Genomic DNA, 18634 nt, shown 5'->3' with positions numbered 1-18634 from the left:
GTAACTCTCAGGTCAGTCCCCACCCTTCTCTGGGTGTGATGGCCTCAAAGCCCAAGTATGAAGCACAAAGATGGCTGTATGACACATTCTTCCCTGCAGACAGCTGGATTTTCCTGTCATGCATGACAGGAGGAAGAGGAGGACTGGGAGAGGTCTTCTGTCCAGCTGGACTGTAGGTCCATAACAAAACAGTTCATTATCATTCAAGAAAAAATAAGATAGTCCGGCCAGCATGGTTCAGTGGTTGAGCAACGACCTATGATCAAGGAGATCAAGGTTCAATTCCCTGTCAGGGCACATGCCCGGGTTGCGGGCTCAATCCCTGGTGGGACCATGCAGAAGGCAAGCCGATCAATGACTCTCTTATCATTGATGTTTCTATCTCTCTCTCTCTCTCCCTTCCTCTCTCTGAAATCAGTAAAGATATATTTTTAAAAAAAGAAAGAAAAAAAGACACTATAAAAGGTGTTAGCATCGTGCTCATGTGTTAGTAGAACATGGTCAAATGTCACCAGCACTTGGCTAGGCAAATGAGATCATGAGCATCAAAGGGATCTTACATAGCAGAACAGATGCCACAGCAAAGCCACTGAGGCCCTCAGTGGCTCAGCTGAACCACAGTGGGACATACACCAGCAATCTCAAATGTCTTTCACAAAGACACATGAAATCCCAAAGGAAGGGAGTCTGCAGGGCATCAAAGGGCCCATACTGCCCCACATCACAGGATGCTCAGGAGGAAGTGGGCACTACTTCCCTTGAGTTAAAAGAAAACAGACCCTTTCTCATCTGCCAAACTGACCTTCATTAAGATGGCAGCTAATCTCCATGGCTGGTTTCCATTCGCCATTCTTACACGTCAGGTATTTGTAATCACCCTTTAACATGTAGCCTTCAGCACACAAGTACTCGATGACACTGCCCGAGTTCAGGGAGTCTTTGCAGGGCCGGGGGTGGCAGACGTAGCCACCATTCTCTGGTTCTGGGGGCAGGGAACACACTGCAAAGACAAAGAGAGAGTGAGTTACAGTGATGAGGTTTTCCAGTGGGAGTCCTCTCAGTGACTCAGAGGAGGGCAGTTCCAAAGATCTCAACAAGAAACACATGAGGAGCACATGGTCCGTTTCTTGGAAAGGCTGTTGGCCCAACTGTGGAAATGTAGGTTGCCACTGAGAGAGGGAAGAGCACTGGCAACGATGAAGTTTGGTTGTTTGCAACATGTCCCCTTCCTCTCCCCACTGTTCCTTAAGAAAAGTGCATCCACTATATCCTAAGAAACCCGAAACACCAATCAGAAAGAACTTATGCACCCCTATGTTCATAGCAGCGCAATTTACAATAGCTAAGATCTGGAAACAGCCCAAGTACCCATCAGTAGATGAGTGGATAAAAAAGCTGTGGGACATTTATACCATGGAATACTATGCAGCTGTAAAAAAGAAAGATCTCTTACCCTTTGGGACAGTATGGATGGAACTGGAGAGTATTACGCTAAGCAAAATAAGCCAGTCAGACAAACACAAGTATCACATGGTCTCACTCATATGTGGAATATAATGAACAAATAAACTGATGAACAAAATAGATCCAGAGACACAGAAGCATGGAACATACTGAGGAAACTCAGGGGGGAGGCAGGGGTCGGGGAGTGGGCGGGGAGAGAGTAATCAAAGAACCTATATGCATACATGCATAACCCACAGACAGATAATAACATGGGAAGGTCTGGGGGTGAGGCAGATGTAGGGTGGAGGGGATCAATGTGGGGGGAAGAGGACATCTGTAATATTTTCAACAATAAAGATAAAAGAAAAAGAAAACTGCATCCACAAGTGAATGGTAAACTCTGACCAAGTCCTGAACTTACAAAGATCTAGCACATAATATGGCTTTAATAACACCTACTGAAACAAACAATGAATCAATGAAAGGTGGTAAAATACTTTTAACCTGCGTGGGGGAAATGTTAGCCTTGTTTCCAGGATTGATACCAGAAAGGACTCCACCGTGTAATAAAAATGAGTTCCTCAGCGGCAGAGGGGATTTCTGATGGATTTTCTGGGAGCACTTCCCATTTCCTGACTGGAATAGTCACTGGCATCATTTGTCTCCGGCCCATAGTAAATCCCACATTTTTTGTTGGGTAGGGTAGGACTGTCTAGTTTTAAAAGCACCTTACCCAATACAATATATAAATGATGTATTATAGAATTGTACACTTGAAGCCTATATAATTTTATTAACCAATGCAAACCCAATAAATTCAATAAAAATATTTTTTAAAAAACAAAAGCACCTTCACCTCCTATCTTATTAATTCATTCTGACAACTCCATGAGGTAGTTATCCTGACTCCTCTTTGAAGACGAGGATACTGAGGCCCAATGAATTAAATGACTTTTAGCCAAGTGTAAGTAGACTAAATGGCAGACCTGGGAGCAGAGTCAAGTCAAATGGTTCCAAAACCTGTGCTCTTTTCACCAGCAGACACTGCTTCTACCCCATGAGCTGAGTGGGCCCTTATGAAGTGTATCAAGGAGATGGCAAGTGGTGCGTAAGTGTGGTAGGAACCTCAGTGTAGGGAAACTGAAGTAATGATAAGTCAGAGGAGCTGGAAGGTGGAAGGTCTGAGCAGTCCTGGAGAGGTGATTCCATGGCCTGCCCTTCCAACCCTGGACAGACAAAGCAGACCTGAAGTTCCAGGAAGTGGATTAAGCGGTGTACCTAGCCAAAACAGGAGGGACACAGTGTGGGCACTACGGGATCACTGTTTGGAAGACTAAGCTAGGGGAGAAGACCCACTGGCAGGATGGCCAGGCATCCACAAACTTCAACTTCCAAAGCCCTACAAATGCAAGAAAGATAAAAGTTTCCAAAGGACATTTGATTTTGCTGACAAATACCCTATTCTGAATACCACAAGGATATCAATATGAGAATAGGAACTGTGGGTTTCTTTTTTTTCATTTCCTCTAACAGACCTAGAGTGTCTGTCTGTCCCAGATAAGGTGCTCTCCCATTCAGAAGCTGACCCACCACTCTCTCTCAGATGTGCCCTTATAGCCTCTCACCAAATACCACTTCCCTTCAACCTACAAACTGCTCTTAAGCAAGCTGACAGTTGGTCCGGCTGGAGGGTGGATATCAAGTCTAAAAGGAGAGGACAGCTCCCTGTGCTGTCACTAAGATGGGGACAAACTCCATTTTTAAAGAGCTGTTAATAAAACAAAGCTGGGGTAGGTGCCACAGGGATCAGGAGGAGAAGTCTGAGCAGCTTCTCTGAAACTAGTAGATGAGTCCACAGGTCTCCTCGGTCCCCTCTAAGGACACACCTTCTCCAAACTGTTCCCACGCCACCCACCTCACCGAAAGTCTTGAACAGGACGAAGAGAGGCGCCAAACACTCCTTCTGGTGCTTCTTTAAACTTTGGCCAAATCGTTCAAAGAGCTGGTCAGCTAAATTTCCAAAGAAACCTCAGCAAACTGCTTCCCTCTTTACACTTTCTCTTTCGTTCAGGCAACAAGCATGCCGCACAGATCCCTCCAGCTCTCCTCCAACTGTGTCTAATTGGCTCATTTCCTCAGCATAATTAATGCTGAGCATCCCAGGACAGCTCCTGAAAGTAGGCAGGACCCACACACAGGTCCGATGTGCTGGGAAGGATGGTCTCTGGGGAAGAGCTGCTGATTCTCAAGCCACTCCTGCTTTGCTGGGAATTTATGCTCTTAAAGCCTACATCTTCACAGAATTTTTGAGCGAGACGCTGAAGGTTACCTAGCATTCATTTTTATAAGTAAAAAAAAGGAAGTCTACAAAGAAGTGACTTGCATTTGAATTTCATTTCAATTCAACTAGTATTTATTGATTATTCTGTAGGAGTCATTTGTGCCACGCTCTGAAAAAGGATTCAAACATAAGCACTTCGCCTGTCCAGTGTGGCTCAGTTGGTTGAGTGTCATCCCATGTACCAAGAGGTCACCAGTTCGATTCCCAGTCAGGGTACATGCCTGGGTTGTGGGCTCAATTCCCAGTGGGAGGTTTGAAGGAGGCAGCTGATCAATGATTCTCTCATCACTGATGGTTCTATCTCTCTCCTTTCCTCTCTCTGAAATCAATAAAGACATTAAAAAATTTTTTAAAAAAAAAGGTACTTTAGGATGCCAAAAACACAAGAGAAAAAAAAAATAGCCCTCTTGCCAATTCAAAGAGCATAGTGGGAGAGTGTTGGCAAAGGGCAGGTTTTGGAGAGGACCCTCTCAGTGATGCCTAGGGTTAGTAGGAAAGGGAAGATAAGAATAGCAAATAAATCACCTAGTGGCTTCCTGAAGCTACCGCTTGGGCAAGAGGCTGACTTAATCTGAGCATCAGGCTCACTCTCTGACAACCCCTGATCCGCAGAGGGAGTTTCAAGCTCTGTTCTCAACCCCAAGAAGACAATGAACTCATCTGATTTGGCAAAGCTGCATAATTTTAAAAAGAGAGGGAGAAAGCCAAAAGGTAGAAATTTTACAGGAAAAAAAAAATCAATTCTCCTTGCTTAGCTTTCTTCTCTGCTGTCCATTATCTCTTACAACCACTTAGGCCTCCAGTGAACACACAGGAAGCAGTGAGATATGCTTGGGGGGGGGGGGGCGCCTCCCCCCCCCCAGCATGCCTGACACATAGTAGTCATTCAGTAACAGACTAGCCAAACAGCTGGTGAGGGTGCAGACAGAGGAGAAGCAAAATGATCTGGCCGATATTTCCACCTTAGACCACTGCAGCCTCAAAACCTCAGCAGAAATTAACAAGAACCCTCAATCTGATCTTCAAACTTTTTTGCATTTGTTGTTTTGGGAATCAGCTTTTTAGGAGGCGGCGGCAACTTAAAACAAAACAAAACTTCATAAGATTCCATAAAAAGCAATTCAAAACAAGCTCCAGGAAAAACCAGGGGTCATGATGTTCAGTTTAACAAACTAAATAAATACTTAAGTTCCTTCAAAACAAAGTGTGGGGAGTAGGTCCTGTGAAGATCAGTTTGAGGTGGGGAAACAGATGTTTAAATACCTAGTGCATTTAAAAAAGATCTCAGTAAAAGAGGTTTCTGGCTGACGACAGATATCAAGAAAACAACACTCCTGAACACAGTGACTGAGGGCTTAAGAAACTGTCAGTGTTCACTCACAGATTTGAAATAATGTAGTTTAGACAAAATCAGTGTGGTAGAACTCAACTGGGCACAGAGAAACAGGGTGCTGAATAAAAGTTTGGCTGGAGAAAGATTTCCTGGGAATTTAGGGGAGAACAAAGAGATTCTCCAAACCCAGCTGCCAACATAGCAGTTGTAATCATGAGGGACACAGTTGAGGCAGTATCATAAATGTTCCTATTTGGTTGTAATTCCACCAAATGATTAAAACAGGCCTTTCCACACACGATGCCCTAGGAGGACCATAAAACTGAAGGTGACAGGACTGTGCCCTCAAAAAGCTTACAATCTAGGGAGGACACAGACATGCACACAGCCAAGTCCAACATAAATCAAAGAAGGAAATGTTCAAAGGTGTGCTTTTCTATTAGCCTGGGTATCCTTCTAAGCAGATATCCCATTCATCTGAGAACTGCCCGAAACCAGAGGAAGCAGGTAAAATTTATTTATTTACTTACTTATTTCTTATTATTTTTAATCCTTTACCAGAGGACATGCGGGAGGGAGGGAGGGAGGGAGGGAGGGAGGGAGGGAGGGAGGAACGGAGGGAGGAACGGAGGGAGGAACGGAGGGAGGGAGGGAGGGAAACATCAATCGGTTGCCTTCCTCGTATGCTTCCTGATTAGGGATCAAACCTGCAATCCAGGTATGTACCCTGACCAGGAATTGAACTGGCAACCCTTCAGTGCACAGGAAGATGCTCAACCAACTGAGCCACTCAGGCTGGGCTAAAATTTATTTTATTAATATATTTTATTTAACCCAATATATATGAAAGATCGATTATACCTCAACATGCAATTGACATAAAAATTTATTAATGAGATAATTTCTATCTTTTCATAGTAAGTTTTTATATTCACAGCACATCTCAAGGCAGACTAACCACATTTCAAGTCCTCAGTAGCCAATGGGGCTAGTGGCCACTGTATTGGAGAACACAAGTGCTAAGTGCAGGAGGAGTGTGTGTCTGAGAGTCACAGGATGAGTCTAGGGATCTGGAAACAGTGAAAAGGGTTCAGAACCACACCACAGGGAATGAAGTATTAGGTTAAACAATAGATGTGGAAAGATGATAGCACTGAGCACTGAGGGTCCCTTTGGGTTGTTTTAAAAAGCACCACTTATATATACTTGCTTTCAAAACCCTTTCTTGATATATGAAGGTCTAATTTCTACTTCTAACTCTAAATGGTTTGTTAGGGCCCAGCCGGCGTGGCACAGTGGTTGAGCATCGACCTATGATCCAAGAGATTGTGGTTTGGTTTCTGGTTGCGGACACATGCCCGGTTGCAGGCTCGATCCCCAGTAGGGGCATGCAGGAGGCAGCTAATCAATGACTTTTTCATCATTGATGTTTCTGTCTTTCCCTCTCTAAAATCAATAAAAATATATTTTAGAAATAAATAAGTAAATGGTTTATTAGGAACATAGAGAGCCAGAGAAAGATCAAGGTGAAAACAGGAAAAAAAAGGTGTTTAAATGAGTGTGTTTTGGTGAGGGGGCATGTGGGAGGGACACAGACATGGAAGATAATTACTATAAACAGTGTATTAATGTGCCAGGCACTCTACTGAGCTCTCTCATTATATGAAGCAGGTACTATATTTTCTTCACTTTACAAATAAGAGCATTGAGTCTTAGAGGAATAATTTGCCCCAAATCCCACTTTTGTAAATGATGAAGCTGGATTCAATAGGCACTATGGCTCCTAAGCTGCAGGCTTGACTGCTAAGCTAACCTGGGCCAGCTGAGCAGGGCAGGACACCAGGTCCCACTCTGTGGTTCACCCTCTGGAGCTTTTGTAACACCTAGCTCCTCTGTATGCTGAAAGGGAAAGTCATGCTATAGTGTAAACAGACTAATTCAAAGGGGAGGTGATGCTCTTCAAAAAAGCCTCTCAAGAAAGTTGGGGCTGGGCATTCCAGGCAAATGCAAATGAGGGGGAGGGGAATGAGCACATCTAATTACAGTCAAAGGTTTCTTCTAAGGCCTCTTTTAAATATCAGCAATAACATATTTATTGACCACCTATTACACACTATTATACACCTATTAAACACTAGTCAAAGCACTTTACATGTATAACTCATTTAAGCTTCATAAAATCCCTTTAAAAACATATTACAACAGCCCTAGCTGGTGAGGCCCCGTGTACTGGAAGGTCACAGGTTCCATTCTCAATCAGAGCACACACCCAAGTTGCAGGTTTGATCCCCAGTGGGCCACGTATGGAGGTAGGAGTCAGGGACAACCAATAGATGTGTCTCTGTCACATTGATGTTTCTCTCTCTCTGCCTTCCTCCCTCTCTTAAAACGCCCCCATAAAAACATATTACAGCATTAGACAGATAAGCAAATCGAGAGGTGAAGAAACTTGCTTATGGTCACTCAGCAGGGGGCAGTACTTGCTCATGGTCACAATGGCAGTAGGTAGTAACAAAGAATTTCTGAGCCCAGCTTCTCCCATACTCACATCCTGGAAAGGGAGCTAGTGAGGGGAGACCAGTGACAAAGACAATCTGGATATTGCCTATGGACACTAGCCTCTCTGGACCTCAGTTTCAGTACCTGAGGGCACTGAACCAGATGACTTCAGCGGTCTCTTCTAACATTTGCAAATTTGTCTCGAGTTGGGTGGGTGTCTTGGCTGTCCTGGCCTCACCATCTATTTGAGGTTCCTTCACTGAAGTCCTACAGCTGCTGTGGTTTTTGAAATGAGCATGGGGTGTGAGAGGGTTGAGAAGCATCCTCTATGTACAGAAGCTACTGCATCTGTCAGGGCAGGTGGGAGCAGGGAAAACAGTTCAATTTCTCAAAAGATACCCAAGGGCTCTTCAGTCTATGGCTCTCTCTGGCTTTCCCCTACTTTCTGCCTTCCTGCCCGTGCCCACCCCCCACCCCAACTCAAACAGTCAAAACTCTAAAAACAGGCTGCAGCAAGAAAGAGGAGAGGATTTCTCATGCCATTTGCAACGTTCCTCTTCCCTAAGACAAACCTTCCAAGCAGTGAGACAGGAAGCCCATTGTCTAGCCAGGATCCCTTTTCTCATGAGAACTTCCCACACAACGGGGGAAGGCCAGCCTTTCCCAGGGTGTGGCCCTGGGGAAGGGGTAGGAACAGAGGGAGAAACCACCCATGGCTTAGGCTGCTCCCTACAGCTCCTCCTAGGCCCCACCATCACTTTCCTAAGAGAGGGCAAGCCCAAGCCCTGCAACTCACAAGTGGGTCTGGCTTCAGAGCTAGTCCATCTTATTTTAAGTCCCTCCACCTCACAGGAGAAGGGAAATACCAACCAGCAGCTTCAGAGTCAACAAGAAGGAACAACATTTTCTTTATTGGACCCTGGCCCAAACATGAAAACTCTTGTCACCTGGAAGCAGCCACCAAAGTCCTTAGTCATTCTGGAAGAAGTTCTGTTTCTCTCCTCAGCCTGAAGAGCACCTGACCTGAAAGCACTTGTGGTCAGCTGAAACCCCACCCATCTTTCAAGATTCAGAACTGTCTTGCACCAAGAAACCCAAACCAGACCAGAAAATATTAGAGAGAATTAAGCAGCACAAGGTACAGCTTACCAGCATGGGCCTAAAATGAGAGTGCCCAGGTGTGTACTGCCTGACAGTTACCCACAGTGTGGGCTTGGGCAGGTCTTCCTACTCTTCAGTTCCCTCTGATTTGTAAAATGGGCATACTAAAGGTGTCTACCTCACAGGGTTGCTATGCAGATTAACCACAATTTTGCAGGTACAGTACCTGGTGTTGGGTCTGTAGCTTTATTATTCTTCTGTGTTCTCATAACAACCTCTTCACTCCTCTCTGTAAACTATCACTACACTGTCTCTGCAGTTAGTTTCTCACAAATCAGTCGTCCCTCCACCTCTCTACTATAGGGCAAGCATTTGTTCTGCTCATTTTTGTATCTCCAGTTCTTGGCACAGAATCTGAAAGAGGGGAGATGCTTAGTAGAAAACTACTAAACTTGCAAAATTTCGCCCATATTTCAAGCCACTGTCTTGTTTCTAACTGCAAAGGGTCACATGGTTTCTGATTTAAGTTTCAAGAACAGATAACATCAAAGAGGCCCCTAGGATCAAGGCCAAGGGGTAGGGTTGGGGGAGGTCAGAGCACGGTCTTGGGTGTCAGGCAGATTAATCTGGGTTTGACCAGGGGGTCCACTCTCCAACCCCGTCAACTGCCTGAACTCTTCTGAGCCTCACTCTTTAACAGACAATACCCACTTCTATGAAGTATTTGTAAGGACAGATAAAACTATGTACCTGAAATTGTTTGCATCATGCCTGGCACATACCAGGCACTGATAACTTTTGTACATTTATTTTCACAAAGCAAACCAAACCCTTACCTCTGGTTTTTGGACTGGGGTAAGGCAAAGAAAAGAAAAAGGACTGTTTCAGAAATTTCTGGATCTCTGGAGAGGGGACACTAGGGAATCTTGTTTTGCTCTCCCCTTGCTCCAGCTCAGTAATATGCCAGCCCCTTTCCCTACTTCCCTTCTCAGCAGAACAGACCAGGATGCTCTTGGCTGAAAAATGGCTTCCATATGGCCTGTTACCCTTTCACCTCCTCTTGTTCTCACAGCTCAGGAACTTAGGGGAGTAGGCTACCAGCTGGGGCTGCCCCTCCCCCTCCCCACACTGCCAATCCCACTATACGCCTGCCAAAAGAAGGGCAGGCAGGGAGAACCACTCTTCTTCATCTGACTGCTCCAGGCCTGGGTCATTCAGTGTCTAAATCCACCCGCCCAGTGCACTGACAGAGCAGAGCCCACAGTTGTCCCCCCAGCCTCATCCCTAGGATGATGGGATGACAGTAGGCCATTCCATGTGCATTAACAAATATTACTATGTTCCCCTTGACAGTGGTAGTTAAAGGGTTAAGAGAAAGCAAATGATGTTTATTTACTTCCTCATCAGCACTTGCTAGTTCCTGGACTTCTCTGAGTCACTGTATCATCTAACTAAGCTGCACTTGTATTTGCTCTCCCCCTTAGAATTCCCACCTCCAGGAGGATGCAGGCTGGTCCTCTGGAGAAGGCTCCAGTCATCTGCTTAAGGTACTGTCCAACCTCAGAAGGGTAATTGGTGAGCAGGTGATAATGATTTAGGAGTCTGCCTTGGAGTTTAAAACAGGGTTGGACTCGGGTACAAAGGTCACAGCTATGGATTCATTTCCAACTCCACAATCTAACTGAACTCCTAATGCCAAGTCCAGTGCCAAGAAACACACAGTAGCCCTCCAAGAAACACAAATTTAAATTTAAAATAAATTTTAAGATGTTTTACGTTCAACAGGGTAGAAGTGAGGAAAAGAGTTAACATTTATTACCAGGCACAACACTGGACACTTTAAAGCTGCCACCCTATTTAATTTTCCTGTCCTGTGAGGAAAGTGCTATAATTACTCAATTTGCTCAGATGAAGAAACTGAGGCTTTGAAAAATTTAGTAATGGCCTGAGGTTACAGGGCTACTAAGTATTAAGAATCTAAATTCAAACTCTGGCTTGCCCTTCTCTCTATTATAGGAAAGCCCCTTGTGATTACAGATGCCACTGAAAACATTTAGCCCAAGTCCTACAGTGTAGCATGGGCGTGGAGTACATCTGGGCAAAAGTAGCAGTGATCCCTGTCTGGAGAAGAATGTGGACTGGTGGGTTTACTTGAGCCCAAAGGACTCAGCTGATATCTCTAGTGGGGCCACATTTTTCCAGAGAAGGGGGGTAGGGAGGCAAGACAGACAGTTTCCTTCACTAATCTCTGAGCACTACGAACAATGGAGCTATTTAAGCATCACAGATACCAAAGCTGCAAATGAGAAAGATATAGGAGCATTTTCAGCTGAGAACACAGTCTTACAGGGCATCTCTACTGAAGCCCAAACTAAACAACCTCTGCCATGTACCACCAAACAGCGAGTCAGGAAGCGTTTTGTTTCTCCCAGGTGCTCAAAAGACCACTGTTAGGCACTGTAGCCTACATGGCTGCAAAGAATGAAAAGAAATACAGTAATCGGTAAACTAGTTATGGATATGGCAGAAATCTGCTGAGATGATCGCCTAAAACCAGCGAAACACCAGAGTTGTTTGAAAACCACTTACCAGTCATAGGTAAAGGTCTGAATGGAATTTTCTGAAGAAAGAGATGTGATTGTGTCTCCTTGTGACAGACAAATTATATCTAACAAACCATGATACTAAGCCATGCCATGATGTGAGCCCTGTACGTTCTGTGGATGCTTGTATTGGACCTGACCTTCCCGGGAGACAGGGACTAGTAAATATAAAAGGGAAGAGAAAAGGCAGATTTGTGGGGGGCGGGGGGCGGTGAATGAAGTTGCCAGGGCTATGGGTCCTGCCTTTATCACCTCTAAACCAGCTAGGATAAGAAACAGTGACAAGTGAGCATGGACAGATGAAGTCAAAAGTTATAAAGGCTACTGATCTGGACATTCTTCCTCCTTCCACCTTGTGGGGGATGGGATTCTCTTCTTTAAATCACCCATCTCAAACCACCCTTTCCCATGCAGCCACCACAGGAAAAGCAGCTTGTCACACCTTCTTGGTTTCCTTCAAACCTCACAGAAGCGGAACTTATCACCCTGTGCTATCATCAGCTGATCAAGGGCAGGGAGGAGTCAAAACCACCCAGGGTTGTTTTTTTCCCCTCTTCCTTACTCCCAACATTTGGGTCTTTCTAAAGATCTGGACCATATGAGGCAATAAAGGTCAATCGAGGGGTTGCATGCCACAGAGTACTCCTAGCAGATTCCTCTCCTCCACTCAGACAGCAAGGAAGAGCCTCTCCCCTCCTGTGAATTCTTCCCACTTAGTTTTCTCTGAGAAAGCCTTACTGAAGCTTCTTTAAGGAACTTTAAAAACAAGAATCCAAATAAACCTTCTGTGAGGTCCAAAGCAGGGCACTTGGTCCTCCCGGTGCTTTCCCAAGTGCCTGAGACTTGTTCACCTTTGATTTTTAACCTGTGATTTATTAGCCTGGCTCTAGCATATTGTTAAGACACCTTGATCGCTAACTAAACAGAGCAACCTCAAAACAGATAGATTAGTAAAACTTGGGCCTTGATCTGGTTAGAGTCAGCAGTAGACTCAACTCTGCTTTTAAGTCACACTGAGGCCCACGGCTTCCCTTTTTCTCTCTTGTTCTTTGGACTCTTTACTCTGGCAAGCCACTTTTGACTGACCAGACTGAGATTCCTGGTCAGAAGATTTGCCTGTTGCAGCCTCACCCATTTAATGCCGTGTGTCAGTAGATAACTATGTTCAAATGTCACATAGATGAATAGAAAATATCCTTTAATCTTTTGTTTTCCAAAGAATGGATTTAATAACTTTCACCCAGAAGAGAGGAAAAAACATTTACAAGTGTTGATTCTTATTCTCTCTGGTTTCACTTTCCTAATAGAAACTCCTTAATTAATTTAACAAATATCTATCGAGCTCTAGCAATGTGCTAATGTATCAGACTTTAGGGGGGAGTAGGATTGTGACCTTGTAAAAGATAGTGACTGAGACTGTGCCTGTGATAAAGGAGTAGGAAGAATGTGTAAGGAAGAGATAAGGGTACTAGCAATGGCAAAGAAGCAAGAAGAGGTGATATATGTATGGAAACCAGCAAATGATTCCAGGTTTAAAAGAAAGCTGGAAATTTAGAAAATCAGGCTGGCACCAGAACAAGGAAGGTCCTGAATATAAGGCAAAGGAATGAAAAATCTTAGGTTCTTCTTCCATAAAATGAGATTTTAAGGATCCTTCCAATCCTAAACTGCAAAGTCATATTACTACTAAGAAAATGAAAGTCTGTTCTATTGTACTAATCCAACCAAAGAAACCAGCCATATAAATCTTCCTGGGCCCTGTGGCGTGGCTCAGCAGTTGAGCATCCACCTATGATCCAGGAGATTGTGGTTCGATTTCCTGTCAGGGCACATGCTCGGGTTATGGGCTCAATCCCCAGTGGGGGGCGTGCAGGAGGCAGCCGATTGAAGACTCTCTAATCATTGATGTTTCTATCTCTCCCTCTCCCTTCCTCTCTCTGAAATCAATAAAGATATATTAAAAAAAAATCTTCCCGGGGACAGGGGAAGGACAATAGATTCATCATTCTTCTAAAGTTTGCCTAGGAGTGGCCCTGGCTGGGAACTCAGTTGGTTTAGAGTGTCGTCCCAATATGCCAAGGTTGTGGGTTCCATCTCCAGTCAGGGCACATACAAAAACCAACCAATGAATACACAAATAAGTGGATCAACAAACTGATGTTTCTCTCTCTCGAAAATCAATAAATAAAGTTTGCCTAGGAGAAGGGGGCCAAGAAAGAACTGGAGGGACTGGAGCAGAGGAAAGAAATACAAAGATACCTTGGGTCAATTTCTTTTCTCAGGGTTCCCTCACATGGCAGCAGATGGCCTATCCCTGGAGGATTAGGTCTCAAAAAGCAGCTGCTTCCAGGTCCTGATTCTAACAGCTAGGGTCACAGGACCTCTCTGCACGAGCTGAATGCCAGAAATCAATGGCCTCCATTGTGCCTGCATGCATGAATTCTCATATCCAGGCTCATGCCCTATGCCTGCCTGGAACAGAGGACTGGGAAAAATCACACTACACAGTTTGCACTTTATAATACTCTATCTTGCAAAATTAACGGAAGATAGAGTATTATAAAGTCCAATTTTATTTAAATTACCTTGATTTTCCTAGGAAACTATTGAGATGCTAATAATTTGAGAGATAAAGGACTTGCCCATAAGAGTTGGTCAAGGTGGGGAGGCCTCTGGGCAAAGGGGGCAGATCATAACCAGAGGAAAATCACTAATTACCTCTGGTCCTTCCTCTTCTTGCTGCCCAATGCACGGGGGAGTTTGACTCTGCCATACCAACCAAAAAGCAGGCTGGATGTTTCATGTAAGAAAAAGGGATTAAAAAAAATCCATGAAACGGCTCGGCTGACATGGCTCAGTGGTTTATGATCCAGGAGATCCTGGTTCCATTCCTGATCAGGGCACATGCCCAGATTGCGGGCTTCTCTCTCTCTCTTCCTCTCTCTGAAATCAATAAAGACATATTAAAAAAATTTTTTTAAATCCATGGAACGATGTGTGTACACAGAGGAGTATAAGTGTATGATTACATAATTAGACAAATTAAAGTATTTATACTGCTGAGACTAAAAGCCCCTATTCAAAGGCATTCCACCAAAGTTGAAAGGGGAAAAAGAAAATAGAAAATAAAGCATCTAATTGCAATCTTTCACAAAGCCAGACATCCCCAGCTGGTGCCACAGCTGAATTCTCTTAATTAACATGTTATAATGGCAAGTATGAAAGACACTGTATGCTTATCAACTCCATACTTCAGCCAGACAGGCATAGGAGAGGCCCGAAACACTGTTATAATTAGAGGTTTTTCTCTTTCTATTAAAATGGTAACCTGGTGTGGGGATTTTTTGTTTCCTTAAAAACTTAGTTGCTTAAAGCACAAACATACAACAACTCTGTATCCACAAAGATAGGGACTGAGACTGAAGAACATAAAAAGTTTATAATCTAGGAGATAGTTTATTTGTTGGTGGTTGTTTTCTCTTACCTCCCCAAACTTGGGGCTTTACAAAATAGAGAGGGCTAGCAATGTTTGAGCAGCCTAGTCTTTTAAATAGAAGCCCATCTGACAGCTTAAAATCATAGGTTAAATGTATCCAAATGGAAGAAAGTTGACAGAAATTACCATATAAATGAGTACAATGCAGGGGAAAGGCATTCATCCATCAAGGGAGTGGTCAACATGAAATGTATTCCAAAGAACATATTCTCACAGTTTTAGAAAGGCCTTGCACACCTACAAAAAGGGGTTTGTTTTTGCACAACTCTTAGTCACACCAGAACCTGGTTATAGGTAGTCCCCCCATTTCCCTGAAAAGGTCCCCCAAAGTCAAACAATAGGCTTATATATTATAAGTCGTGTTCTCAGAAAGCGAAATAAAATCGTAAAATGCCTAATTATACTCTGCTTTTTAGATACAATCTTGTACAATATAATTTGTGCGTTTTATATATTATTCTTTAACTCTTTTTTTCATCTTCACAACTGAGCAGGGCTATTGACTTATAGTCAGCGAGTGTTCACAGACACTTATGATTCCTTCCATGCTCACTAAATTTCAAAATCTTTCCCTCAATTATATCAACTTTAGAAAACCTACCCTTCTTACACCTACCGTCAGCAATGTCATTTTTAAAAGTCCAAAAATTCAAGTTACTGCACCAGCATCCGTGGCCGTACAGATGAAGCCAGTGACACTGCTCAGTGTGCTGTCGGCTGGCAGGCAGCAGCATCTCAAGACTGCTCAAGAGGTTTTCTCAGGTGCTGCGCAAAAGTCCAAATCCATTACACAAAGGTGACTGGGGTGTCAATGTATAACATACCATAGTACAGGTTGTTCCTAAGACAAATGTTTAAAAGCAGAGTACTCAGCATTGCTTCAAAACCACCTCACAGACTACCAAGTTTGGATCTCTTGCCTCCTCACTCCCCTAACTCCAAAGGCACAGAATCATTCTGGTAAGCCCAGAGAAAATATATTTAATGGGCCCACATACAAATGAAGAATGTGTCCAAAGCCAAGGATCTTTGGCACTCAGCAGCACACACACACGTGCATTTCACAAAGAAACCAGGACTGCATCCAGGGCTCAAAGGTTTGCATTGCACGAAGGGAAGTCAAACTGGTCAGCACCTGCCACAGGCCTGTTACTCAGGATGACAGGTCATCCTGGTTTCCCCAGCCTCTATGCTTTGTTGATGGAAAAGGCTTGTCACGCATGCAATCAGGGATCCAAAGTCCTTGCAGATGCTTCCAGCCAGACCTTACAATAGAATAATGTTAGTAGAACAATAGTTCCTTCCCCAATTGGGAGCAACTTAGCCTATGGTAAGAATCAGTGTGCCTCACATACTCTGCACATGGGTAATGTCCTCTAGAGCTAGTCCATTTGTACTTGCAGCCCTTCTGCAAAACCAAATGAAACCACACACCCCAAAATGGCACAGAAGTTGCAGAGTAACTGATTCTGGATCGGCTGCTTTCTCCCTTTACCAATCCCCTCAATCTTTCCAGCTAGCCTCATCTCTCAGAGGGACAGAGAAAAACAAAAGCAAAGACCACTGGGCTTTCTGCAAATTTGGGCAGGGCCACTGAAACTCAAGCCTTCTTTTAGGAACCACCCTGTTGCTCAACTGTAACAAAATGATTACTCAGAATGGTTTTAGTAGTTTATCTACCAGCCATCCAGAACAGAGTATCAGGGGCCTCACAGCTTTCACAAAAAAAGAAAGTAAGTGCTGGTCTTTAAAGGCAGTGACGTGAGGCAAAAGCTGAAGACTCAAAGCTCCAAGCTGTGTTCCTCACTAGCACTTCCCCTGCACAAGGGCTCCAAATCCCTCAGCGGAGAGAGCTAAGGCTGGCAGTGAAGCCTCTGCCTGGCCTACGCCCTGGCCTGGCAACAGGCTGGGATGATCCCCAAAGAGGAACTGCTTGCTTCCTAGAGCTGCAAACATGATGTTTTGCACTGGACATGTCCTGGGTCTGTGCCAGGGAGTTTGGGGTGGGTCAGCCGGGAGTGGCAGGTCTGGCCCAGGCACAGCAACTGGTATTGAAACTGTTATTCATTTTCCGATACCTGGGCAGTACCTCCCAAGGCAATCATTTACTTTTCTCTCCTTCTACTGGAAATTAATAGATCTTATGGTAAGCATAACATGTTTATGCTTTTTTGTCCCCACTGATACACTCTCTCTCAACAAAAATTTTCCCAATTTCCATTTTCACTAAGAGCAACTACTAGATAGATGCTCCATAAAGAAAAGCATTTTTTTACCTGTCCTCTTTGATTTTACTAATAATCCAAAGTTACCTGAATTCCTCATTTAAAATTGTTAAGGGGTACAGGGCACAGGTAAAGGTGATAACACTCAGCATTGGCAAAGGTTTTGGAAATAGCAATCTTTCACTGCTGATTAGGCATGAGGTGACTGGTGTCACCTGGACCTAAGCAATAATCCCTGGACAATCACATTCTAAAATGACCAGCCAAAGGCTTGGAACCTGCTGCATATTATACCTGGGCCCACTGGACCCACCAGGGGATATCACCTCCACACTGACAAGGGCCTAATCAAAGCTTTACTCTGGGTGGCACCCAATAGCTGGTCCTACTCAGCCAGCAACAACCTTATAGCCTGAGATGCTATGCCCTGCCAGGGGGAGCTGTAGAGGGCCACAGGCCACAGGTACTGTGGGACCATGCTCATGCAAGACAGGAAAAGCCTTCTACCAGGCCATCCTCCCTCCAGAGTACCTAACATCACAACTTCCTTCCAAGAACTACTGCACACCTGGAGGCAAATCCAATTTACTCTGGTAAGCTACTCTTCCCCCAAAATACATTTTTCCTAATGACTCTCTAGTCAGAATATTTAAAAGGCGGCTAATGTCTAAAAATGTTTCTGCTGGATATGCAAGGCTCTCCACAATTTGGCTTGTTCCGTTTCTCCAACATCAAGTCCTACTAGGCTACCCCCACTGGCCTCACTCACCCATGATCATGGCCTGAGATCAGCCTCCTGGCTCTTCTCAACTCCTTCTTCTTCCCCTCTCCTCAATATCCTCCACTTTTTCCTCTGTCAACTCAAACCTACCCACAATGCAAGGACTGATCTTAGTGCTCTCTTCTATAAAAATTTCCTTTCTCTGAACTAAAGCAACCATGGCCACATGATCCAGCACAGTTACATATCATTTGTCTACCACTGCTCTACATATGAGTTGATCCAGCCTCTCCAGGGTACCATAAGCATCTCAAAAGGGCAGAGAACCCACTTTCACCAGCCTGGGGACATTTAAGACAAATATCTGATGGAGCCTGTATCCAAAAGGGCTGATACCTCTTACAACACGGAATGACTAGATGCTTAAAAAGACCCCAGCTCTTGCTTGTATCTCATGGAGTCTCTCTTCTCTACATTCCACTCCTGGCAAACTCTGAGACTTCTGCCTGCAGACAGCCAGCATTCTTGCTCACATCAAAGTGGCAGACAAAGGATTTCACAACACCTCCACACCCCCTCAGGCTCCAAAGCTCTTCAAGGGCACCCTGTTTAAACAAGAGGTGCAGTATATTTTTGGGAAATGATGAAACAACTTCCCACAAGAGGCAAAAAAAAAAATTCCCCAAGTGCAAAAAGGCTTCTGAGAAAACAAACAGAACAGTTTCCCTGCCAGGACAGAGAAAGGATCTGACATCCAGGCTCTTCATCCTTGGCAAAGGAGCCTGTTGTGCAGGGCACATGAGACATGAGAGCTTGCAGTGGGGAAAAAAGGAAACAAATTCTTATGACCAGATGTAGAACTCAGCATA

At 44.3% G+C, this 18634-nt stretch overlaps 1 protein-coding gene across 2 annotated transcripts in view; it reads right to left on the bottom strand.

Moving 5' to 3' along the window:
* The window catches only part of SUSD6 (sushi domain containing 6), an 89733-nt gene that overhangs the window by 10774 nt on the left and 60325 nt on the right, over positions 1–18634 (bottom strand). For both annotated transcript variants that reach the window (XM_081140703.1, XM_081140704.1), the window contains exon 3: positions 803–1000. In XM_081140703.1, coding sequence (XP_080996829.1) covers positions 803–1000 — 198 coding nt within the window. The remainder of the gene's footprint in view (positions 1–802; positions 1001–18634) is intronic.

The sequence above is a fragment of the Miniopterus schreibersii genome, assembly GCF_964146895.1.
Source record: "Miniopterus schreibersii genome assembly, chromosome: 1".
Lineage (NCBI taxonomy): Eukaryota > Metazoa > Chordata > Mammalia > Chiroptera > Miniopteridae > Miniopterus > Miniopterus schreibersii.
Note: the sequence above shows the minus strand (reverse complement) of the source record. Positions and strands in the feature narration are given on the sequence as shown.